We start from the raw sequence: 26,638 nt of genomic DNA on the forward strand, positions 1-26,638 counted from the left end.
AAATAGGGGTATCCCAGAGAATATGCTCCTAATAACACAAACACACAATTAAGAACTTCTATATAAAGGGCGTTATCATCATTGGGCAAAAGCATTTGGGCTTTAGGAGCCCGACCAATGAGTTGAATGCTCGGGCCCAAGCATTCATCATGCTCGCCAGCTTGCCAGATATGTTCACCTACAACACATTGACCAAGGCTCTCTCATTGAACTCAGATCTGCATAGGTGTGTGGTCTTCTACTACTAGATGTTGGCTGAAAGTGTAGTTCCTTATAGTCATATGTTCCGCAGTTGGCAAATGCTTGCAGCCACATGGCCACCATTTGGAGATGGAGAGAAAACCAACGATCCATGATCAGGCCATAAAGAACGGGGCTGATTCGGTTCTCTTTTTGCTCAGAACTCTCTCCGTGGTCTTTTAGGTTGTGCTGGCCAACTGTTAGACAAAATGTAGGAAGAGATTGGTGTTTGTTGGAACATTATAATTGATGATTATCGTAAAAGTTAAAACCAGAAAGCTTTACTGGTGCTTGGCAAATCTTTATGGAGGAATTATTCTTGTTCAACAGCCTGAGGAAATAATCAGAAGCATGCTAATCAAACTTAAGTCATTTTGATGGGGTGGACTACAACGTTTAGATAGGTTCCATGGAGATGGAGATTTAGGGGAGACGACTGCCAAAGAATTGACAGAGCCTTCTAATTTAGTAGGATATATATTATTACAAAACATCTATGCAATGGAAGGTAGATGGGAAGATGTTGAAAGTGAATATATGTCCAATGATCTTACCACCATCAGACACCCTTGTGTGCATTTATTCTCAATGAATACAAAATCAGGCTGTCACAAGTTGACTGGATTGGGTTTAGCATATTGGAAATGGGTTATGATTCTTCAGTGCATGCAATATTTATATACAAGTTGAAGATCACGCAGAAACTATATCCCAAGTGACTGTTTGACCTTATTATATCATTGTTTGGCACATTTCTATGTATTCAGTATTCTGAAGAGTGTTGGAGAAGGGGTAACAACAGACTTTCAAGTGGGTGATCATGTTGTTCCAGTATTTACTAGAGAATGCAAAGAGTGTGCTCATTGCAAAACTGAAGAAGGTGACAAGACTCACTCCTGCAACAGCTATTGCCAACGACAATTTTTTCTTTTTTTTTTGCAACAATAACTTTTCAGGCCCATCAAACAGCAGAAATGATATTTCTAGAGTAATAACTGCAGAATCTTAAACACACGTAAAATTTGGAAAGAGGAAGAATTTTTCCTGTTCCACCCTGTTCCAGAAAAAAATCATAGAATTCTTTTTCCAGAATTATTCTTCTGGACCATCAAAACTCCCTAAGAACACAGTAATTGGGAAAAAGAAATTCCCAAGAATGACCTCCCTACAATTTAACAAGGACAATATTTGTGACTGTGCTCAGCACATCAAACACATATGCACTTGTGCATGTATCTGCAAGCATCTGCTGAATGCAGAAAGTGATGCCTGTGTATCAGAATGCATGATAGAATGACACCTTCATGCAAACCTTACAAATTATTAATCCTACATGCAGAATCTTAAAAATCACCAAAAGAAAACCATCGACCATTATAAAAGGTTACTAAGCAAGTAAGCAGTTTCGCAAAGTCCTCCCTTTTCTAGCTCGTGTTTCAAAGAGACAGTTTGGTCTAATGTATTCAGATTTAACCTTTTGTTGTCAAACAAAGTGGATGGAACATGTATCACCTAGTGAGTTGTTTAACAAACATGGCAATATAAGATAGAATTTTCTACAAAATTGTAAAAACATGTAGAATGTCATGCACCCAGAAGTATGCGGTTCAAAATAATATCCAACAATTAGCCAGATTTTTTAAGGCATGACAAGCCAGTTAATCATGTGTGATATACGTCTAATTTTCACCTGAGTGACTCATTGTATGCCCGAGGATTTTCAGCAAGGAACTGCATGGTTGTAGCAACTGATGGAATATCATCGAGTGTTCTGATGTGCAGAATGGAACTAGGAGCAGGAGCAAAATCAAGAATATTGGGTGCACCAACAACTACCGGTACTGTACCTATTTTTTTGTCAGAGATACACCCATAGAAAGAAAATTATCTGAGAATTTATCCAAGAAAACAAAAGAAAATGAATCCATTAAAAAAGAGGAATAACTTGTTCAACAGTAGACATTTTTCTGGAGAATGAAAGTTCGAGAAAACAGCAACAAACATATACATGCATTCATCCATTTTGTTTAGGACATACATGCCCATGCTCACATACACGCATGTTTGTATATATCGTGTGGAATATATAGACTAACAATGTGTTGGATGTAAGGATCAGATCAACAGAAAAAATGAGCGAATAATACTAAAAATAGTAGAAATATATGTATACATATATATATGCACCAAGCCCTGTCCATACTGTCGCATATGGGTGGAGGGGTGTGCCAGTGCCATATGATATTTGGTACTTCTTTGGTCTATTTTGGTACCTCTGTTTGCTAAGTTACATATGAATATAAATAATTAATACATGTGTTTGGTCAAAATCTCTCCACATCCTAGTTTTTCCAAAACGCTCAACGTCAATATTCGCACCTGCAATTTATTTATTTATTTAAGTTTAGAGTTTTAGTCAATCAACTGACATCAACTTATTAACTAGTCCAAACAAGTCATTTTATGGTCTTGAAGGGCCAGTATTCCACTTTCGTTTTCTGCGACTTTGTGAGTTTGTTTGTATCTATATCTATATATACATCCATAAGTACATACATATATACATTCAGTAGTCACAAATGTAATAATATTTCGAAAATATTGTCTGTTTATCACCATAGTCACAAAAAACCCGTTTTTTTGGCAAGACATGACAAAAATGTTAAAAGTAATGAAAATGTAAAAACCCGTCGTTTTCCAATTTCTTCGAAAAAACTCAAATAAAATGTTCACGTTTTTTTTCATTTTTATCATGTTTTTTCCCATTATTTAACATTATTTTTGTTTAAAGTTTAAAATTTAAATTAAACTATTTATCTTCATTTCTGTCATTACTAAAACATCACTACTCATTTTATCAAGTTACTTTCTATGTCACATAGGTACGGGTATAGATGCCGGTACGTGTTAGGCACAAGCTATTTCAGCTTTATTTTAGTTTCTTTTAATTGTCGTTAACAGTTGCGGGTGTTTCTTTTGCTTTAATAATTTCTTTTGTTCCGGGTCGGGTCTGGTTAGAGTGTGCAACCCAACCCAGCACGTCATGTACTTAAACCCTCTTATGAGGTAAGCAAACCCTAATGAAGATATTATTGACGTGAAGAGGAGCTGGGCTTCTTGCGGCTGTGTGTGTGAGTGCTACAACGAGCAGTTGTAGTGATCGTTGGCCAACGAGGCTAACAAGGTATCAGAGCGCCAGATTGATCATGGTGGAGAGTCACCGCGCGCGATGCCATGGCAACGGTGGAACAACACCGAAATCAAGTAGATACGGTGATCGGTGGCCTGGAAGGGCGGATGCATGGGATGGATCAACGCCTGAACACTGTGGACGCAAGATTGGAGGCCATGTTGGCGGAGCAGCAGGCGATGTTGGCACTCTTGCGAGAAAGCCTGCGACAAGGTTCCCGACAGCAATCGGTTGAATCAGATCAGATCCAGTCGGACGAGCGCAGGGGACAAGGTTCGCCAAGGAATGGGGGCGCAGTCTGGCGACCAGCGAAGATGGATTTTCCGCAGTTTTCGGGAGACGACCTGATCAATTGGGTGTTCCACGCCGAACAATATTTCGATTGCCAGGGAATCGGGAATGACGAAAGAGTGCGTCACGCGACGGTGTATTTTGAAGGGGCGGCGGTGCGTTGGTTCCGTTCATTGGTGTCGCAGCAAGGGAGACTAGACTGGACGACATTGGTGAAAGAACTCACAGCACGCTTTGGGCCATCGGCGTATCTCGACTACAATGTAGAGTTGTCGAGCATTAAACAATCGGGGACGGTGTTGGAGTACCAGGAACATTTTGAGGCATTGATGAATATGGTGCGTGGATGGCCCCTTCCAGCCCTCATAGGCACATTCCTAGCAGGTTTGAAGGATGAAATACGCATTGAAGTTCAAGCCATGAAGCCACAAACATTGAGGGACTGCTTCGATTTAGCCCGCACGGTGGAAGAGAAAATCGAACGGCTACACACGTTCGCTCGGGGCACTTTCAGCAGGACGTGGTAGGACGTGAGGACCAGTCCACGAAAGACCTTCCCTAAGGCGTGGCCGGACACACGAACCAGCCCGAGAGAAGCCGAAGTCTGACGTTTTCCCACCGGCCCCAGGGAAAAATCAGAAGGGAGTTGAGCCGCGCCAAGTGGTGAGACGATTAACACCCGAACAAATCAAGGAAAAGAGACGGCTGAACCAATGTTTTCACTGCGATGAGCCGTACGTTCCAGGGCATAACTGCAGACGCCTTCACATGTATCTAGTCGAGGAGAGCGACGAGCCACTCGAGGCTGAGGTGATTCCGCCCATGCCTATGGAACCTGAAGAGGTAGAAAACCAAATGGTACCTGAAATTTCGCTGCACGCGTTGGCTGGAAATGAGGTTCCCTATCTCATACGTGTGGAAGGCAAGTTACGAGGCCGGCAGGTCAACGTGCTGATCGACACGGGCTCGACTCACAATTTCATTTGTGAGAAATTTGCCCGAGCCCTGGGCTGCCATATGGAGGTGCAACCCTCCTTTGACGTGGTAGTAGGAGACGGGAGTACACTCAGGTGCAGGGGTAAGTGCCAAATGGAAAGGTTAGAGATCCAAGGTTTTCACTTCCCTGTACAGTTATACATTTTAGCCATGGCGGGAGCCGACCTGGTCTTAGGCATCGAGTGGCTACGCGAATTGGGAGAAGTGGTATGGGATTTCGTGGGCATGAAAATGCAGATTAAAGGGCCCGCGAACGAAAGAATTACATTGGAGGCGAGCCCTAGACGACCATGCTCGGAAGAACCAGCTGTTCGCCTGATGAAGGGACCGTCCACTTCTTTTCTCCTACTAACCACTCACGTGTAGGCACAGAAGGAAGAAAAAGAGGTCTGATACGGCTCCGAAGCGTTTAAGGGCACACTGCAGGAAATGCTACAAGAGTTTGGGTCAATTTTTAGCACGCCTAAGGCGCTACCACCGGAAAGAGGATATGAACACCGCATCGAATTACAAATGGGGGCCGAACCTGTCAAATCTAGACCCTACCGCTACAGCCAGATACAACGAGAAACCCTTGAAGAACTTGTGCAAGAGATGTTGAAAGCAGGTGTAATTCAGCCTAGCCGTAGCCCCTTTGCTTCACCTGCTTAGCTTGTCAAAAAGAAAGACGGGAGTTGGCGTTTTTGCGTGGATTATCGTGCATTGAACGCCATCACCATCAAGGACAGGTACCTGATTCCCATTGTGGAAGACTTACTGGATGAGCTGAATGAGGCGTGCATCTTCTCCAAATTAGATCTACGCTCCGGGTATCATCAAATCCGTGTGGTGAAGGACGACATTCCTAAGACCGCCTTCCACACGCACGACGGGCACTACGAGTTCACGGTCATGCCCTTCGGGCTGACGAACGCGCCTTCTACCTTTCAATCGTTGATGAACGATGTGTTTCGTCCTTTCTTACGAAGGTTCGTATTGGTTTTTTTTTTATGACATTTTGATTTACAGCAAGGGAGAGCGAGAACATCTCCACCATTTACGAACGGTGCTAATAGCCTTGAAGCAGCATAAGCTACACGCCAAACTCTCCAAATGTGTTTTTGGCACGTCCAAGTTCTCCTATCTAGGACATGTGATCAGCCGCGGAAAGGTGAGCATGGAACAAGAAAAAATTAAGGCGGTGCAAGGTTGGGGTACACCTAGAACTGTGCGTGAGTTGCGCATGTTCCTCGGACTCACAGGCTACTACCGTAAATTTGTCAGAAACTACGGCCTTATCGCAACACCCCTCACGACACTAACCAAGAAGGACCGATTTGCATGGAGTGTTCAGGCCGAGCAAGCATTCCAACAACTCAAAGAGGCAGTGACTACAGCCCCGGTTTTGCAGATGCCTAATTTTCAACTTCCGTTTACAGTCGAGTCAGATGCATCCGATTCGGGCGTGGGTGCGGTACTAAGCCAAGAGCGACATCCCATCGCTTATTTCAGTCGAGCAATGAGTCCGGTGTTTGCGAGTAAATCTGCTTACGAACGAGAGGTGATTGCCATAGTCCTTGCCGTACTCAAGTGGAAGCACTATTTCTTGGGGCAACAGTTTCTTGTCTTAACCGACCACTGTAGTCTCCAACATTGCCTAAGCAGTCCACCCTATCGTCATCAATGCAAAAAATGGATGCTGAAATTGATGAGCTTTGACTTCAAGATCTGCTATCGCAAAGGGAAAGAAAACGCAACAGCAGATGGGCTGTCCCGCTCACACGACCAGCCGGTTAGTAGTTTATTTGCCATTTCACAAGTGCAGGCCCACCTATGGGATGAGATTCGATAAGCGAGAAACAGCCATCTCGGTAAAGAAGGTTAGAGATGAGATGGAGAAGAATCCCCTTAGAGTGTATGGGTACGAGTGGAAATCACCATATCTATATCGCAGTAGACGCATCTTCATTCCGCCCGAGTCCACCTTGCTGCAAACCCTTGTACAGCATTATCATAATGAGCAAGTGGCCCGTCATGAAGGCGTGGAGGGTACTTATCGTCGACTACGACCTACCTTTTATTGGCTAGGAATGAAAAGAGCCATCACTGATTTTGTAAAGGGATGCGACATATGCCAAAAGAACAAATATGAAACGATGAAACCAGCCGGACTGCTTCTTCCACTGCCCACGCCAGAGCTTATATGGGAAGACATCGTTGGACTTCATAGAAGGTCTGCCATCATCCCGGGGAAAGTCTGTTATCTTGATAGTGGTGGACCGCCTGTCGAAGTATGCACACTTTGGGACCTTATCGCATCCATATTCCGCCAAGACCGTCGCTCGAGCTTTCCAAGATCACATTGGGAAGGTACATGGCATGCCCAGGTCGATAACCAGTAACTGCACGAAGTTACAACTGAGCACAACTTACCATCCACAAACCGACGGTTAGACCGAGGTTGTAAACAGGTGCCTCGAGACTTACATACGCTGTTTTGCAGGGCAACGTCCACGCCTATGGGCAGAGTATCTGTCATGGGCTGAATTCTCATACAACACCAGTTGGCATTCATCGACCGGTCACACCATTTGAGGTGGTGTATGGGCGTCCCCCTCCCACTATACGTCGATATCAGCCTAACACAGCGAGAGAAGAATCAGTGGATACTCAGGTCCGCTGCAGATACAACCGCAGACACCGGGACCAACAGTACAATGTTGACGAATGGGTGTATTTACGCAGGCCGACCTGCGCAGCAGGGTATCGTCAACCACGAGGGTACAACAAACTCGCCTCCCGCTATGTTGGCCCATTTCGCATCATCAGGCGCGTTGGTCCTCTTGCTTACGAGTTGCTACTGCCCGCTGGAAGTAATATACATCCTGTTTTTCACGTCTCAAAGCTTAAGTCGTGCCCCCAACCACCGACTGAAGAAGACATAATCAAAGGGCCCATCAACGAAGATCAAACCAAGGTTATTCCTTTCTGTCGACTTGGCACGCGCACGATCAATCAAGAGGGCTCGAAATCGGTTGAGTGGTTAATAGAGTGGAACAATACTGAGGAGGGCATAGCGGCCTGGGAAAAGGCTGAAGACATTATTAATCGCTTTCCAGATTTTGCACCTTGAGGACAAGGTGGTGTTGAAGGAGGGGAAATTGTTAGGCGCAAGTTATTTCAGCTTTATTTCAGTTTCTTTTAATTGTCGTTAACAGTTGCGGGTGTTTCTTTTGCTTTAATAATTTCTTTTGTTCCGGGTCGGGTCTGGTTAGAGTGTGCAACCAACCCAGCACGTCATGTACTTAAACCCTCTTATGAGGTAAGCAAACCCTAATGAAGATATTATTGACGTGAAGAGGAGCTGGCCTTCTTGCGGCTGTGTATGTGAGTGCTACAACGAGCAGTTGTAGTGATTGTTGGCCAACGAGGCTAACAGTACGGGTACTGGTTCAAACTACTTTCCAAACTTGGGTATGGAGGTACGACTGTTTTATATACATATATAACAAAAGATAAGAAATTAAACAAAATAACACATTCATGATCCAAAATTTATAGTTTCCAACTTTTCAAAAAAGAAACAATTGACCAAAATATGAAAACGCAGTTCTGTATGTGTTTCCAAAGTCTAAATGGTGTAAAGAACAAAACTGAAATCCTAAATTTTGGATAGGAAAGGACTCGGTCAACTTTGACCGAGTCCTAAATCGAACGGATACAGTCCTGGGTACATTGACCGTATCAGGTACTGTTTGACCAATACCCAAGAGGTACCCGAGACAGTGCCAGTACCAGTACCGGTGTCGTACCTGACTGGTACAAGTATGCTGCCTTTACAGCAGTACCCATGTGACAAAGGTTACTTTTTATGTTTACTTGTTAGTTTTCCATTTACTTATTTTTCCTAATTTTTAGTATTTTTTTTCTTTTCTAATAAACTGCCAAATTTTTCATGGCATCTTCAGTTTAGCCAAATATACCCGCGAAAAGCCTCGCCATCTAAACCCTATTAACAATATTTTTGCGACTATGTTTGTGACTGTTTATCACCAAGATAGAATAAGTAATTTTCAATGGGACAATCTTGCAATTCAAAATATCATAAAAAGGTATCTTACAATATTAACGTCATATTTCCTTTTGCTATTTTGAATTTTCATTAATGCACCCACAAAGAAATTAGTACAACACACTTAACTTTGTAATTTTTCTATTATTCTTTACACATTTCACATTTTCCATATTCCTAACATTTTCCCAAGAAAACAATTATGCCAAAATACACCTAAGAAAAAAAATTCTGATAAAAAACCAAGAAGTGTGTATGTATGTGCCGAGAGGAAGAATGAGACGGAGAGCGAGAGAGACATGCCGTGCAAATTCTGAACTACAAATGACAAAACTACAAGAAAATGAGCTTGTGACTTAAAACAAGTCAACAAATGAGAAAACAACAAATACAGGTGTAAGAAGCACAAGCCAGCCATTTGTCATTTACAATGGAAAGCACAAATGAGCATGACCAACTAACCAGCAACAAGAGACTGAAAAAATTTCTCTGTAACATAATCCTCCTCATTGGAATTCTCAAATGCCAAGCTGAACTTGTACTTCTTTAAAGTCTCAACTTTGTCAACTGTTCAAAACAAAAAGGAATGAAAAGATCAGAACTAGTTCAAGCACATCCCATAGTCCCTTATTCTGTTGGACTAAGAAAGCTAAAGATGTACTGACAAGATAAATATTATTTGAAATCGAAGCACATTTCAAGCAAAAGGAGGAACATTTCCAATCCATTTATCTCAAGCATTTCTATGTCCACAACTTCACAAGAAAAGCAACACATGTTATAGACTAAGACAATGATAAATAATTATTTGTCTCATTGCAGTTCATATCATGGTGCCAAACATAGTAGAGAACATACTGTTTTCACTTTTCACTGCCAAGACAGCATGAGCCATGTTTGAAAAGGAAAATATAATGATATTTTGGAAGTAACACCGACAGGTATTTCACATGATAATTGTTGAATAACATTTATAATAGGTGATCTTTTTGAATATTTAAAAGTTGTATTAACAGCTTTTATTAATAGTTGTTTCAGTCTTGGACTGATTTTGTAATTTCTTTCTTTTACCCTAATTCTCATTTAACGTGAGAAGGGTGCAGCCTAATGGAATAGTTCGTGCAGTTTTCTCTCTCTCTCTCTCTCGACTTCTTCCCCTCTCTCTTGCAACATGGTATCAGAGCGGGCGACGTGACCACCGGCGACTGTCCAACTTCCAGCAACCATCTCCGGCGATCTCTCCTCCTTCTCTTCTCCTCTCCCTCTCTTCCTTCATCTGGTCTGGTCGGCAACATCAGCAAGGAGTGTGGAAAGGAGTCTGTCCACGCACAGAAATATGCGTGAATAGACTCCAACCGTGGATATAAAAAAAAAAAATGGCGCAGCTGTGTGGGAGTCTGCATCGTTTAATATTTTTTGGACGGACATAAGATGGTGGATCAGCCAAATGAAGGACTGCTGGTTGAGAAGTCTTGGTCGGTGGTGGACAGCAATCTGCTGTGTGGGAAGACGTGCTGTGCATCTACACGTAAGATTTTTTATTGGCAGTCGTGGTGTGGCTGTCATCCGGCAGACAGCAATCTGATGTGTTTTTGGTAGTCGTTGTGTGGCTGTTATCTTGTGGTGGACAGCAATCTTTGCTGTGTTTTTGGTTGTCGTGGTGTGGCTATTTTCTTGTGGTCATATATATATTATTTTGGAAACATTGCTGCTCATCTACAAGATATTTTTTTTCTGTGTGGCGCGAGTCCCTGGTTCTTGTTTTTATCAGCATTATTCTGCCCTATATATTCTCCTTCGGTGGAACTCTTGTGGGCTGACTTACAATGGCTGAAAATTTCAAACATGATTCCTCTTATGAGTTTAAAATTGCAGGTAATCCATTCTCTTTTGGTTCTACAGTTAAGTTGGATGGTCTTAATTATGAAATCTGGTCGAGGTCATTCATGATGTCAGTCACTGGACATCTGAAAAATATTTACTTGAGGAAGATGAACCAGTTACCAAAACTGGAAAGTATGCTTCGTGGGAAGAGGATAACAGCATGGTTATGTCTTGGATCATGAATAGTGTGGACTCTTCTATTTCTCCTACCATTGCTTATTACACTACTGCTAAGGAGATGTGGGATTCTTTATGTGAGACTTATTCATATGACAAAAATATGAGCAAAGTATTCCAGGTAGAAGAAGAACTATACAAACTACAACAGGGTGATATGAGTTTGCCCCAATATTTTGCAGCAGTCAAGGCCATTTTTGAGTGACTAAAATTCCTTCGGCCCCCATGTAAGTCGTGCTACAAGACTCATTATGAGCAAAGTATGGTTTCCAAGTTTTTGGCAGGTCTTTCTCCAGAATATTCAGTGGCAAAGGCACAAATGCTCACTGGGAGTGATATCCCTGGTTTGGCAGAGGCATATATGACCCAATGCTCAATCTTCCCTAGATGACCCAAGTCATGCTCAGGAGGAGTCAGTTGAAAAGGAGTTTCAGACAGAAGTTGCTAATGAAGAGCTACCCATCGCCCTTAGGAAGGGTGTCATTAGGAAGGGTGTCAAGTCATGTACTCAACATCCTATTGGTAACTTCATATCATAATCTAAACTGAGCAGGGACTACAAATGTTTTTTTATCATTGCTTTCTTTGGCTATGATTCCCAGGACTGTAGCTGAGGCTCAGAGTGATTCCAAGTGGACTCATGCAATGCAATAAGAGATGGAAGCTCTGAACGGAAACAGAACGTGGGAGGTGATAAAGATCCCTGAAGCGGCTCATTTGGTTGGATCCAAATATGTTTACACCATTAAGTACAAACCAGATGGGAGTGTTGATAGGTACAAAGCATGCCTTGTTGCCAAGGGGTTTAGTGAGAAGTATGGAATTGACTATTTGGAGACCTTTGCTCCTGTTGCAAAGATGAAGACCATTAGAGTCATTATCTCTCTAGCAGTGATAAAGGAGTGGAAGATGTATCAACTTGATGTTAAGAATGTGTTTCTCAATGGAGACCTTGAAGAGGTGTGCATGTGTATGCCCCCAAGATATGAGAAACCGGGAAAATACTGTAAACTGAGGAAAGCTTTATATGGACTCAAACAATCTCCTCGAGCAAGGTTTCAACTGTCTCAAACTAGTTATGAGACATCATGGTTATAATCAAGGAAATGGAAATCATACTCTCTTTGTGAAGAAGAAGGAGCATAAAGTTACTTTGTTATTAGTTTATGTTGATGATATGATTGTTACAAGTAATGATGAAGACGAAATAACAAAATTAAAGGAGCTATTGGCTGTCGAGTTTGATCTCAAGGACGTTGGCAAGCTGAGATATTTTTTTGGTATTGAAATTGTTAGGTCTAGCACGAGCCTTGTGTTGAATCAACGAAAGTACACTTTAAACTAACTAAAGGAGACAGGAAAACTGGGATGTAGACATGGTTCCACTCCTCTAGATGCTGGACACAAGCTTAGTATTAAAGATGGAGAATGTCTATGTGAAGAGGCCAAGGGAACGTATCAATGTCTGGTTGGAAAGCTGATCTATCTTACTCTCACTAGACCTGATATTACCTTTGTTGTGAATGTGATGAGTCAGTTCATGCATGCTCCAACGGATGCTCACTTGAGGGTTGTCGACAGGATCTTGTGCTACTTGAAGAGGAATCCCGACAAGGGGCTCCTATATGTTAGGCAAGGCCCTCTCGAGATTGAGGGGTATTCTGATGCTGATTGGGCAGGCTGTGTTCATACTAAGAGATGCACCTTAGACTACTGTGTCTACCTGGGAGGGAATCTCATAGTATAGAGGAGCAAGAGACAAGATATTTGCTTCCGCTCTAGTGCAGAGGCTGAATACAGAGCAGTTGCTATGGGAGTGTCTGACTGATATTGGTATAGAGATTGAAGGACCAATGAAGATGTATTGTGATAACAAGTCAACAATCAACTTGGCCAACAACCCTGTGTTACATGACAGAACAAAGCATGTTGAGATTGATCGTCACTTTATCCGGGAGAAAATTGATGCTAAAGAACTGGTCCTACCATATATGAAGTCCGAAGATCAAATAGCCGATGTTTTGACTAAAGACTTGTCTTTGACCTTGTTTGAGAAAAATGTATCCAAGTTGGGCATGTTTGATATGTATGCCCAACTTGAGGGGGAGTGTTGACGTGTTTTATTGTTTTGGATCATCGGGTTTGGGTCTGGATCTGATCCACTCTGTTGTCTGTCTCGTTGGGTTCTACTTATAACAGTGTAGCCCCTTTTTCCAGTGTGTGAATGAAATATTGCAGAGAGAGAGAGTCTGACTGCTAGTGGCGTCAGCACTCCTCCATCGTGGTTTTTTGCCTAGTTGAGGGGTTTTCCACGTTAAATCTGTCTTCATTTACTGTTCTATCCATTTTTCGGTTTCTACAATATTCAATAAAAATAATTCTTGCTTAAACCAAGTCCCTAATGTAATGACAATCAACTTCGATATGCTTGGTCCGTTCGTGGAAGACATAATTATTGGCTATATAAGTAACCGCTTTATTATTAGATCGCATTTTTATAGGCAATTCTATCTGAATTCCAAGACCTTCTAGCATGGTTCTCACCTAGGTGATTTCAGTGGCAGTTTGGGCCATGACTCGACATTCTAACTCTGCACCAGACCGAGCTACAATAGTTTGCTTTTTACTTCTCCAAGAGACTAAGTTACCACCAACAAAGATGAAGAATCTTGTAGTGGACTTTCTGTCATCAATAGAGCATGGATAATCTGCATCTGAATAAGCCTCTATTTAAAGTGAAGAAATTTTCTAAATAATAGACCCTTTCCAAGAGAACCTTTTAGAAATTTCAATAATAGCATAGATGCATCCCAATGGGCTTTTCTTGGCTTATCCATAAACTGAATTAGTTTTTCCATAGCAAAAGATATATCAAGTCTAGTAATGGTTACATATAGTAGCTTTCCAATCAGTAACTAACTGATATGATTTGTTATCAACAGGTTCAGATTTATCATCATATAAGTGAATATGAGAATTCATAGGAATAGATGTTGGTTTAGTTCCAGTCATACCTATCTCTTGTAGCAAATCAAGAACATACTTTCTTTGGGAAAGAACTAAAACTTTTTTACTTTGTGTAACTTCTATCCCCAAGGAGTAACACAGAGAGCCAAGGTCTTTAGTAACAAAGTGCTGTTGGAGATACCTCTTTGTATCTTGTATTTCTGGCTCACTGTCATGAGATAAAATAATGTCATCCACATATATCACCATAGCAACCATACCTCTTAAGGTCCTTTTTATGAACAATGAATGATTTAAAGGAGATCTATGAAACCCAAACTTGGACACAACATCACACAACTTCTAAAACCATGCTCTGGGACTCTGCTTTAGACCATATATATCCTTCTTTAACAAACATACCTTGGTACACTCCCCTTGTTTCTCAAAACCCGACAATTGTTGCATATAAACTATTTCAGACAAATCCCCATAAAGAAATGAATTTTTGACATCTAATTGGCACATATTCCATCCATGATGAACTGCAACAGATACAATTAGTCGTATAGTACCTAGACGTGCCACAGGAGAAAAAGTTTCTGTTAGAATATGTTGCTGTGGGAACCGGATCCATTCCTGGACCCGGTTCTATGGGGCGCGGGTACCGAGGCGGGCTCGGTACCCTAGGCGGCTTCTCCTCTCTCCCTCTTTATATTGTCACTTGTGTTTAGTGTTGAATTAAGTGAAATATAATTTTCTCTCTCCTAGGGTTGCGGTGTGCCCCTAGGTCAGAGCCTCCCCGTGGTTTTTCACCTCTTTCTGAGGTTTTCCACGTAGATTGTGTGTTCGTTCTCCACTCTCTCTCTGTGTGGTTCGTGTTTCTACATGGTATCAGAGACAGCGGAGTTGGAGAAGCGTTTTTTCCAAGGATCGTCAAGTTTTTTCGTCGCCCGACGCCGTTGAAGTTCCGGCGCCGCTGCTGCCCGTGTGACGTCGCCCTGCTTTGCCGCCGCTGTCCTTTGTTCCGCCGCCGCCGTCCTCTGTTCCGGCGTCGCTGCTGCCCTTGTGACGTCGCCCTGCTCTGCCGCCGCCGTCCTCTGTTCCGCCGCCGCCGTCCTCTGTTCCGCCGCCCTCTGTTACGCCTCCGCGGTCCTCCGTTCGTCCCGTTCTTTGTTTCTGCCACCGTGGGTGGCCTCTGTGTTGCGCCGTCGCCTGCTTTACGTTGCCTCTGCCTCATTCCAGCCGCCGTCGCCGCTGCCTCCTTCCCGACGCCGTTGCCTCCTTCCCGACGCCGTTGCCTCATTCCCGCTGCTGTGCCTCTTGTTGCTGTGTGCTAGTTTGTGATGGCAGAAGCGATGGGGACTCAAAAAGATGCCGTTCTTGACACGGGCAGCGCCTCCAAGACTGAGAACGTGCCGCTCCAGGTCACCTCCATCCGTCTGACCAAGGACAATTACCTATCTTGGTCTGCTGCTCTCGAGATTGGGATTACTAGCCGTGGGCGTCTCTCTTACATCACTGGCGACAAACCTGCGCCCATCAAATCTGATCCTCAATGGGCGACGTGGGCGTTGGAGGACAGCCAAGTGAAGGTGTGGATTATCAGCTCCGTGTCATCCGATATTCAGCCCCTCATTCTGCGGAAGCCGACCTCTTTTGATATGTGGACTGTGCTTGCAAAGATGTATGGTCGCAAGAAGAGACATTTGCGCACCTATCAGATTAAACGCAGTATTTACTCTCTGACACAGGGTGATTTGTCTGTTGCTGCCTTCTATGCTGCCCTGAAGACCAAGTGGGAGGAGTTAGATTATCATGTGACTGATGAGTGGACATGCGGTTCAGATCATTCCCTCTACTGGGAAAAGGAATGGATGGACCGTACGTTTCTGTTTCTGGGAGGCCTGCGGGATGAATTTGAGTCTATTCGTAGCCAGATTCTTAATGGTGATGAGATTCCGGGGATAGAGGAAGTATATGCTCGTGTTGAATCTGAAGAACAACGTCGCCAAGTGATGCATCTTGACACCGGTCATGGCCCTTCTGCCTTTGTCAGCCGTGCCTCAGGGACTGGGCAGCGTCCTGCCCGACATTGCACTCATTGCCACAAGTTGGGGCATTCGGTGGATTTCTGTTGGGATCTTCATCCCGAGAAGAGACTGGTCAGAGGTCGTCCTCCCTCTGGCAAGCGTAGCCCTTCTGTGTCTGATTCCAGTCAGAGCAATTCTTCTAGTGGTGCAAAGTCCAAGTTGTCCCCTGCTCAACTCAAGGAGCTACAGGCGTACATCAGCCGTCTATCTACTACCCCTGAGGAGTCCTCCACGTCTGAAGGGGCTCAGCTAGCCCAAGCTCTCGTTGCCTCGACTGATCAAGGTAACCCTTCTCTTGGTGATTGGATTGTTGATAGTGGAGCCACTCACCACATGACAGGGGACTCTAAACTCTTTCAAGAATATCAACTTTCTTCTGGCAAGCAACGCGTGTCTATGGCAGATGGGTCTTCTATCTCTGTGGCTGGGAAAGGGAGCTTGTCCCTGTTGAACAAATACCGTCTTCACAATGCCCTGCATGTTCCCAATATTCCTGTCAACTTACTCTCTGTCAGCAGTATTACTAAAGAATTAAACTGTAATCTGATTTTCTCTGCTGATCATTGTTCCCTGCAGGACTTGGTGACGGGGAAGAAGATTGGGATTGGTTCGGTTACTGATGGGCTCTACAGGCTGCCGGTACAAGTTGCTTCAGCATTGATTTCTGCCACGAGTGGTCACTTGTCTGGTGTGAACGATAGATCTACTGTTCTGCGATGGCACGAGCGTCTTGGACATCTACCCTTCCAGTTAATAAAGAAGTTGTTTCCTCATTTGTTTGCTTCTGTCTCAATTGACTCCTTCGCTTGTGAAGTGTGTCAATTGGCTAAACATGTCAGGGCTTCGTACCCTATTTCTTTGAATAAAACCACTCATCCGTTTGCCTTAGTTCATTCCGATGTTTGGGGTCCTTCTGGAGTACCCACGTGTGGTGGTTGTCACTATTTTTTGACGCTTATTGATGATTACTCTAGATGTACGTTCGTGTACTTGTTGCGAGAACGTAGTGAGGTTCCAGCAGTTGTGAAAAACTTTGTTGCCTTTGTTGAGACTCAATTCCATACTACTGTTCAAGCTTTCCGTACGGATAATGCAAGGGAATATGTCTCCCAATCCCTTGATGAATTCTTGAAAGGCAAGGGTATTGTTCATGAAACCTCTTGTAGTTATACCCCTCCTCAAAATGGTATAGCTGAACGTAAAAATCGTCATCTATTGAATGTTACCCGGGCCATTATGTTCCAACGTCATGTCCCGAAGCGGTATTGGGGTGATGCACTTCTCACTAGTGCACATCTCATTAACCGTATGCCTACTAGGGTGTTGGATGGTCAGTCTCCTTATTCTACCCTGTGGCCCACTCAGAATCCGTGGCCTCTTACTCCTCGTGTCTTTGGGTGCAGTTGTTTTGTGCATAATCATAGCCCTACTCTCAAAAAACTTGATCCCCGGTCTATTAAAGGAGTTTTCCTGGGGTACTCTTCCACTCAGAAGGGGTATAAATGTGTGGATCCCACTACTTCCAAAGTGTATGTTTCGAGGGATGTCACATTTCATGAACATGAGTCGTATTTTTCGGTGAATCCTCTTCAGGGGGAGTGTCTTGGGAACAAAGGGGAAGAGTATTCCTCTAATCAGCTAATTCAGTTTATGGAGTTTTTGGATTACAAGGTTAGTCCCAGTGTGATTGACACGGTCACGGTCAGTAATGAGAAGGGCAGCCATATGGAAGGGGTCACGGTGGATGCTCAGCCCATTGTTGCCCGGGATCACTTGTTTGGCCAGGTTTATGTCAGAAAGGAGAAAGCTACAGCGGAAGATGTTGGTGATGAGGATAGAACCAATCCCAATCCTGTGATCTCCCCGGATGACCCAAGTCCATCGAATGAAGAGCTCCCCATTGCTGTGCGCAAAGGCACCAGGTCATGTACTTCTCACCCTATTCAGAGATTTGTTTCTTATGCTAAGCTCAGTACAAATTACAAATGTTTTATCACAACCTTATCCAAAGTTGTTATTCCCAGGTCGGTGGATGATGCTAAGGATGATCCCAAGTGGTTACGTGCTATGACAGAGGAGATGGGTGCGTTAGCTAAGAACAAAACATGGGAAGTTGTTGATATTCCTAAGGGGACACACCTAGTTGGCTCTAAGTGGGTTTACAACGTGAAGTACAAACCTGATGGCACTGTAGATCGATATAAAGCTCGTTTGGTTGCAAAGGGGTTCAGTCAGAAGTATGGAATCGACTATCTTGAGACCTTTGCCCCTGTTGCAAAGTTGAAGACCGTGAGGGTTATTCTTGCTCTTGCTGTGCACAGGAAGTGGCGCATGGACCAGCTTGATGTTAAAAATGCGTTCTTGAACGGCCATCTGGAGGAAGAAGTCTATATGAGCATGCCTCCCGGGTATGTTCAAGAGGGAAAATGTTGTCACCTCAAGAAAGCTTTGTATGGCTTGAAGCAGTCGCCTAGAGCTTGGTTTGAGAGACTAAGGATCGTTATGAAGTCTACTGGGTACAAGCAAGGAAATGGAGATCATACCCTATTCATAAAGCAGAGAGGTGGTCTGGTGAGTCTTCTCCTTGTCTACGTTGATGATATGATTGTCACTGGCAGTGACGAAGAAGAAAACAGAAAGATGAAGGAGAGATTATCTAAGGAATTCGACCTCAAGGATCTGGGTAAGCTGAGATACTTTCTGGGGATAGAGATTGCTCGATCAGAGACAGGGCTGGTTATGAATCAAAGGAAGTACACTCTTGACTTACTAAAGGAGACAGGCAAACTTGGTTGTAGGCCCTATCTTACTCCTATAGAATCGGGAACTAAGATAAGTATCAAGACGGGCACTATTCTGGATGAGGAAGGAAAAGGGCGATATCAGAGGCTAGTAGGTAAGCTTATCTATCTTACTCTAACTCGCCCTGATATCACGTATGCGGTAAATGTGCTAAGTCAATTTATGCATGCTCCCACGGATTGTCACTGGAAGAGTGCAGAAAGAGTGTTGGGATATCTAAAGAATGACCCAGGAAAAGGACTGTTGTATACTCGACAGGACAAACTTACCATTGAGGGCTACTCAGATGCAGATTGGGCAGGTTGCACTGACACAAGGAGGTCTACTACAGGGTATTGTATCTTTCTTGGAGGTAACCTAGTTGTTTGGAGAAGTAAGAGGCAAGAAGTATGTTCGAGGTCTAGTGCGGAGGCTGAGTACAGGGCTGTTGCAATGGGGGTTACAGAGATGCTGTGGCTGAAGATTCTTTTGACTGATATTGGTGTGGAATTGGGAGATAAAATGAAGATGTACTGTGACAACAAGTCTGCGATTAATCTTGCCAATAATCCAGTTCTACATGACAGGACCAAACATGTGGAGATTGACCGTCATTTTATCCGGGAACGCATTGACTCAAAGGAGCTGATTCTGCCATATATGAAGTCTGAAGATCAAGTTGCAGACGTCCTAACTAAAGGGCTTTGTACTTCTTCATTCGAAAAGAATGTTAGCAAGCTTGGCATGTTTGACATGTATGCCAAGCTTGAGGGGGAGTGTTAGAATATGTTGCTGTGGGAACCGGATCCATTCCTGGACCCGGTTCTATGGGGCGCGGGTACCGAGGCGGGCTCGGTACCCTAGGCGGCTTCTCCTCTCTCCCTCTTTATATTGTCACTTGTGTTTAGTGTTGAATTAAGTGAAATATAATTTTCTCTCTCCTAGGGTTGCGGTGTGCCCCTAGGTCAGAGCCTCCCCGTGGTTTTTCACCTCTTTCTGAGGTTTTCCACGTAGATTGTGTGTTCGTTCTCCACTCTCTCTCTGTGTGGTTCGTGTTTCTACAGTTTCAAAGAAATCAATACCATATGTCAGTGTGTAACCTTTTGCTACCAATCATGCCTTGTATCACTCGATTGTACCATCTGAGTTATACTTGATAGTAAATACCCATTTCAAGCCGACAATATCTGCTCCAAAAGGAGGTTCAACAAGATCCCAAGTGTGGCGAGATGTTAGAGAGTCCATCTCCTCATTCATTGTTTGGTACCACTTAGAGTCCAAAATAGCTTTTTCATGTGAAATGGGAACTGAAATAGCTGACAAGGCATCAATAAATTTGCACATGTAATCTCCCAATTGACAAGCTTCACATTTGATAGAGGTTGTAGAGGAAATCTGAGGACATAACTACCGAAGTTTAGGGAATGATGGATAAGTCTAAGATGCCATTGAAATGTACTTGAAGGATAATCAACTAAGAATGACGCCGCTTTAACAGATGTATCCAAGAAGTAGATTCCATCTCGCTCATAGCCTCCATCAACCTTTCTCCCAGTTAATAGGTCCTAAAATACACAAGTACTTGTGTCAAAAATAACTCGACAATTAATCTCTTTAGTTAGTTTGTTTACAAATAACTAATTCTTTGGGAGTATATAGCACTTCATAAACATGTAAAGATGGAGATACATGAACATCTACATGTCCTTTTACTGGAGATAGCCTTCCATTTGCCAATCGAACATGCCGTGAGGGATTAAATTCTGCAGGTTTGAAATACTAGCATCTCCACAAAAGTGTTTAGATGCTCCAGAATCAATTATCCAACAGCCATGATAGGGAGTTCTACCTGCAGAATATGCTGAATTTGTGATAGCAGTGGAAGCCGATGAGGTAAAAGGTGCAGTATGTGATCGATGCTTCATAATTAAATCAAGTTCAGCTGAAGTTTAATTGAGAGATGTAGCATCTACAGAAGCAGCAGTGGGATTCACCTTATGAACCATACTAATAGACTGCGTGTTTGGAGATGAAATGAATGAGGATGTCAAAGTCAAGGATGCAGATGAGTTAGGTTTACCCCTTTTGTTCCAGCACCTATTCTTTAAGTGGCCAAAACGACCACAATATGTGCATTCAAGTCTTCTGCATTCTCCTGGACCACAACCTCTTCCTCTACCACAAGAAGAGTATAGTGTAAGATTTTGATGTATATCACCAAACCACCAAATGGAATCTTAAGGAGGTGCGAGAAGATGAGAAGAGGAACAAGCTGCTCGATAAAAGAGAGAGAAGAATAAAGGCCTTAGCATTGGTGTATGCCCCTTGTCATTATTTTAAACTAATTACACTTTGGTGTTACAAATAAAATACACAAAGCAACAATAAAAATTACAAGTTCGCCACCACCCATTATGTGTTGCATGTGGTGAACATGAGTCGATTCTGAGGTCCGACTTGACCTGAACCATATCTTAACAACCCCCCTCAAGTTGTGCATGAGGATTGATCATGTACAACTTGTTCTTCAATTCCGAGAAATGATGCCCAGTAAGACCCTTGGTAAATAGATCAACCTTCTGGTGAATGAAGTGTTGATCAATCTCTATATGCTTAGTGTAATTATGCAGGATAGGATTGAAAGTAATGTTGATAGCACTTTGGTTAACACAAAATAGAGATGATTGAGCAATGGGAATGGAGAGTTTCCCAAGAAGATGACGCAACCATGACGCTTCAGCTGCGCCGGCCAATGTTATCTGTATCGTACGATACAAACGTGTATCGTACGATACGTATCGTCCGTATCAACATAAACGATACGGCACATGGTTTGTACACGATACGCGTACGTATCGCCCGTATCGTGCGATACGGGTATCGTGCGATACGGGGACCGTATCGTACGATACGGGGACCGTATCGTACGATACGGGCGATACACCCCCGTATCGTGCGATACGGGGTTAAAATGAAAAAGGGGCCCGACGGCTCCTTTTTTGCGTCTTTTTTTAAAACCTATGCTCCTCTCTCTCTCTCTTCTATTGTTTCTAAACACTGCAAGAGACGTGGGAGGGAGAGATTTTCTCCATTTGCATCAAGATTTACCGGTGAAGAAGCTTTATTTCTTGTTGTGGGGAGTCTCGGGACGGTGGGAAGCTTGGAGAAAGAGGGTTTTTTGGTTTCTAACACCAAGAAGGTAAGAAATAACTCATTTTAGTCGTTGAATCGTTCATCTCTCTTATTTCCTACATTTATTTGTATGTTTTTACTTGTTTTGTGAAGATATAATGTCGGATCCTCCATGGCAGTGGTATACAAGGGTGAATCCCAAAGATAGGTTAAGAGTTAAGTGCAATTATTGTAAGCAAATCATATCAGGAGGGATCTCTCGCTTTAAAAACCATATAGCTGGTACACACAGCGATGTGGCTGCCTATGTCACATAGGTACGGGTACGGGTACGTGTGCCGGTGCTGGTACGAGTACGAACCATTTTTAAAAAACTTGGGTACGGGGGTACGGCCATACACACCCATGCACATGTACATATATATGTCAAAAAATTTCAAACAGGATAACATATTTCGCATATATATATATATCAAAAATTACAAACAGAATAACATATTCTGATATAACAAATTCATGGATTTAAGGTGAGAATCCCCTTTTTCATCTAATCTCAAATATGAAGTTTTAGCTATAAACTCAAAATCTCAAACCATCTTTTTTCACATAATGATAAAATCTAATGTTTATTTATTTACATTGTAAGTTTCATATAGAAGGGATCTTGAATCTGTCTGGGATTTGAGAAGGTTATGGGCCACCACGGGGGTTGTTTCTCGGCTGTAGGCCACCCATGGTGTGCACATGCCTGTGTTGCGCCCACAGGAACTGTTAATTCACTAAAGTCAATGAAAATGTAATGTATATGATTGTACTTGACTGATGTGCATGTGATTGATGTGAAAGCATGTGATTGAAACTGTATATTGTGGCCATTGAGTGGCTTGTACATGTTGTGCTCTGACACGACATGATGATGAATGATTTTGATAATTGTTTTCTGATTTGAGCCCTATCTAAGAGGGTTTGGTATTTTCCTGGCTTGTTGCCATACTGCGAAAGCTAAGCCTTCAGTTGTTTCTTTTTCAGGTTTTGGCAGATCCGGGGCAGCTGGTTGAGCAGATGGCTTCACTCACGTCCTACTGGGGAGGTTTTGGGATGTGTCTTTTGTAGTGCCGGTGCGTCTTATTTTGGTTTTATTGATGTCTTATTTTTGTTAGGCATCAATTATATAGTCTGGGGCATTTTTGTTATATGTGATTTTGTATGAATTGAAATGATTATATAAATGAAAGTTCGCCCCATTGTTTTGAATTGCTTGGCTCATCTCTTTTGAACTGTTGTGTAGTCATACCTCGATGTTTGATGTTTAGAAAAAAAAAAAAAAATGTTTGAGTGTCAAAAGGTCGGGGTGTGACAAATCCTGTGTGCACTTATTGAAGATTTGTGTACCTCTAGTGAAAGTCCTCAGATTAGTTGATAGTGAAGATAGACCTTCTATTGGATATTTATATGAGTCTATGGACAGAGCCAAGGAGGCCATTAGAGATAATATGAAGGGAAAAAAGAAGTTGTACATGCCTATATGGAAGATTATAGATGAAAGGTGGTCTGGACAACTTCATTGCCCACTTCATGCAGCAGCCTACTACCTAAATCCTGCTATTAGATATTTTCCCACTTTTAAGAAGGACAGAGAGGTCAAGTATGGCATGTTGGATTGTATTGACGTATTAGTAAGTGATAGTGAAGAACAAGATGCTATCCATATGTCGATCAACAAATATGATACGGCTTCTGGTACCAAAGCGAGAGACACAGCAGTTCGATGCAAGACAACTATGCGTCCAGGTATTAGAAAAAGAGACTTTATACTTCTTGTTGTTTAGCTTCTGTTCTACATTTTTACCTTCTCATATATTTATTCTATCTCATTTTTACTTTCCATCTGTTATCAGATTTGTGGTGGGAAAGGTTTGGGCCTGATTGCCCAGAATTAAGGAAGCTTGCAATTAGAATTCTCAGACAAACATGTAGTGCAACTGGATGTGAAACAAATTGAAGTGTATTTCAGCACATCCACAGTAAGAAAAGGAATAGGCTGGAACATAAAAGGTTGAATGACTTTGTTTACGTTCGTTATAATATGAAGTTGAGACAAAGGTAAACATTTGTTATACAAAATAGCAAATTCTAATATATATTTTAATTTCTAACAATTTGTTCAACTATTCTCTTGTTAGGCAACTAGAAACAACATCTACGAGGAAGCATCACACTCAATATGATCCTATCAACATTGATCATTTTGATATATTAGATTCTTGGGTTGAAGAAGAACCATCTGCAATACTTGATGAGGATGATCTTGATTTTTTGAACGTTGAAGGAGCAGAAGAGATTATTGAAGAAGGAGAGGCTGAGGAGCAATGGAATGTTGGTGACATTCCATTTGCAACAGAGGGGATAGATCAAGAAGCACTTAATGAAGAAAATGAAGATGATGATGAAGAATGAAGATGATGATGCAGATGACGATTGACGAGGCTTTTTTGTTGAATCATGAAATATGATAACTATGTCTATATGTTTTGACTTCTGAGTTCTAAACTTATGAATTGTGATGTAATCGAATACTCTTCGGTTGCTTAGTATATTATTTTGATTTTTGAATGTTTGATTTCTTATTTTGGAATGTGTTGTTCATATTCATACTTCATAAGTTCATAGTTCATACTTCATATACATGAATGATGAATGTTCCTTTAAATACATTTTTCTTCAGTTTTTCTGATTTTTACTTGTTTTATCGAATTTTTTTAGATTTTTTCTGATTTTTTTCTATTTTTATAATTTTTAAATATTTTTTACAAATTAAAAAAATAATTTTACGATACGTTACGATACATTTACGATACGTTATGATACGGCGTATAGGTCGGGCCGACCGATACGCAATACGATACGACAGTGATAACATTGGCGCCGGCAGCCATTGCCTCATATTCTGCCAAAGTGCTCGATCTAGCAATTGCACATTGTTTCCTGCTACTCCAGCAAACAAGATTGGAATTAAGGAAGATACAATAACTTGAAACTAATCGTCTATCATCTGGATCACCTGCCCAGTCTGCATCAGTATAGGTGAAAATGGTATGTCCATTCAAATCAGTTGTTCTTGTGTAGACGAGTCCATCCCCAAGAGTAGCCTTAAGATAGCGCAAAATAAGTTTAGTAGCATCCATATGTCCATATGTGGGTGCGTGCGTAAACTGAGAAACTTGATTAACTGCATATACTATGTCTGGGCGTGTAAAAGTGAGTGCAACATGCTAACTATACTCCAATAAAAACTAAGGTTTGAGTATGTATCACTCCCATCAGAGGCATTCAATTTTGTGTTGAGAACACTAAGAGTATTTATGGGCTTGCAATTTGCCATACTTGCTCTGTCCAAAATATCAAAAGTATATTTGTGCTGCATAAGAGTTAACGTGTCGCCCTTTTTATCAAGCTCAACACTCAAAATGTACCGCAGTTCACCGACATCCTTCACCTTGAATTGTTGCTTCAATACTTCTTAACATGAGATATATGACATGAAGAATTTCCAGTAAGAACTATGTCATCTACATATATGAGTAGCCAAGTTGTAATTTCACATGAATGATATATGAATAAGGAATGGTCAAGTGAACTTCTACGATAACCAGCCTGTTGCACATGAAGAGAAAATCTATTGAACCATGTGCGAGATGCTTGCTTAAGCCCATATAACAGTTTTTGTAATTACACAGCCATTGAGTTGGATCATTGGTAGCATAACCCAGAGGTTGTTCCATGTATACTTCTTTTAGAAAACCATGGAGAAAAGCATTTTTAATATCCAACTGATATAAAATCCATCCATGTGAGATTGCAAGGGAAACTACAACTCGGATTGTTCCCATCTTGATAACTGGACTGAAAGTCTCATCATGATCTTCTCTGTACTGTTGCGTGAAACCTCTAGCCACAAGATGAGCCTCATGTCAGTTAATACTTCCATCGGGTTTATATTTGAGTTTGTAAACCCATTTTGAACCCACTACATTCTTATTATCTGGACGAGAGACAATCTCCCAAGTTTGACACTCATTTAAAGCAGTCATTTCTTCATTCATGGCCTCGACCCAATATTTACTCAATTCTGCCATAGAAAGTTGAAAATCTAAAAAGAAGTTATGATAACTTACCCATCTATCAATGGGGTGTCGCACACGTTATGATCTACGTGGGCAAGTGATAACAGTTTCTGTAGCGGTTGTTGGAGCTGATCGTTAAGTATATACTATTCCTGAAAAACGATTAGGTGAAGACGTGTTGTTCGTCTGAGTAGATGGAGGCATGTTGTCCATCTAAACATCTGAGGCTGCCTCGAATTCATTTATAATTTTATCACTGTGTGTGTGGTATGCATCAACTCCTTGACCTAATATCTCAGCGTTCAGCCATAAATCATATGTATTATCCCTTGTATTGAGTATTGCATGTGGCTCCTTTAAGTCCTTCAACCTGAACTCATAAAAAACAACATGTCGTGAAATATGCACGCACCAGTCTTTGGACATAACAGACACATCCAAAAAACAACTCGATCTTGAAACTTATTTCTCAAGGAAACATCAACATGGACCTAACAGACACATCCAAAAAGATGTAGTTCATCATAATTTGGAAATTCTTGATGTAAAATAAAAAATGAAGATTTTCCTTCAACTATAGATAATGGCTGTCGATTAATGACATGAACAACAGTATGAAAGGCTTCAGTCCATAAATTATAGCCACATCCGTGTTGTGCATCATACTTAGTGCACTTTCAACTATGTGTCTATACTTTCTTTCAACAATACCATTCTGTTGTTAGTGATCTCA

The 26,638-nt window shown here is 42.1% G+C and overlaps 3 protein-coding genes across 4 annotated transcripts in view; 2 read left to right on the forward strand and 1 right to left on the reverse strand.

Annotated features, from left to right (window-relative positions):
- Window positions 1–26,638, reverse strand: part of LOC116262080 (putative fucosyltransferase-like protein) — an 84,455-nt gene that overhangs the window by 1,631 nt on the left and 56,186 nt on the right. For both annotated transcript variants that reach the window (XM_031641141.2, XM_031641142.2), the window contains exons 4-5: window positions 9,231–9,335; window positions 1,931–2,087 (exon numbers count right to left, since the gene is read on the reverse strand). In XM_031641141.2, the coding sequence (XP_031497001.1) occupies window positions 1,931–2,087; window positions 9,231–9,335 (262 nt within the window). The remainder of the gene's footprint in view (window positions 1–1,930; window positions 2,088–9,230; window positions 9,336–26,638) is intronic.
- LOC126410431 (uncharacterized) lies at window positions 14,517–16,500 on the forward strand. Its single transcript, XM_050079898.1, has 2 exons — window positions 14,517–16,151; window positions 16,445–16,500. Exons 1-2 carry the CDS (start codon window positions 15,122–15,124, stop codon window positions 16,486–16,488), a joined length of 1,074 nt encoding a protein of 357 aa, XP_049935855.1. The 5' UTR covers window positions 14,517–15,121; the 3' UTR covers window positions 16,489–16,500.
- Window positions 23,158–23,861, forward strand: LOC126410432 (uncharacterized). The gene is made up of 2 exons (XM_050079899.1): window positions 23,158–23,572; window positions 23,680–23,861. Exons 1-2 carry the CDS (start codon window positions 23,242–23,244, stop codon window positions 23,781–23,783), a joined length of 435 nt encoding a protein of 144 aa, XP_049935856.1. The 5' UTR covers window positions 23,158–23,241; the 3' UTR covers window positions 23,784–23,861.

This window comes from Nymphaea colorata, chromosome 10 (assembly GCF_008831285.2).
Source record: "Nymphaea colorata isolate Beijing-Zhang1983 chromosome 10, ASM883128v2, whole genome shotgun sequence".
In the NCBI taxonomy this organism is placed as follows: Eukaryota; Viridiplantae; Streptophyta; class Magnoliopsida; order Nymphaeales; family Nymphaeaceae; genus Nymphaea; species Nymphaea colorata.

What these genes read in the sequence shown, in the direction of transcription:
- LOC126410431 (XM_050079898.1), top strand. Translation starts at nt 15,122, where the DNA reads ATGGCAGAAGCGATGGGGACTCAAAAAGATGCCGTTCTTGACACGGGC. An exon ending in CGTTGCCTCGACTGATCAAG is followed by an intron (nt 16,152 to 16,444) that starts GTAACCCTTCTC and finishes TGTTCCCTGCAG; the next exon opens with GACTTGGTGACGGGGAAGAA.
- LOC126410432 (XM_050079899.1), top strand. Translation starts at nt 23,242, where the DNA reads ATGGACAGAGCCAAGGAGGCCATTAGAGATAATATGAAGGGAAAAAAG. An exon ending in CAAGACAACTATGCGTCCAG is followed by an intron (nt 23,573 to 23,679) that starts GTATTAGAAAAA and finishes ATCTGTTATCAG; the next exon opens with ATTTGTGGTGGGAAAGGTTT.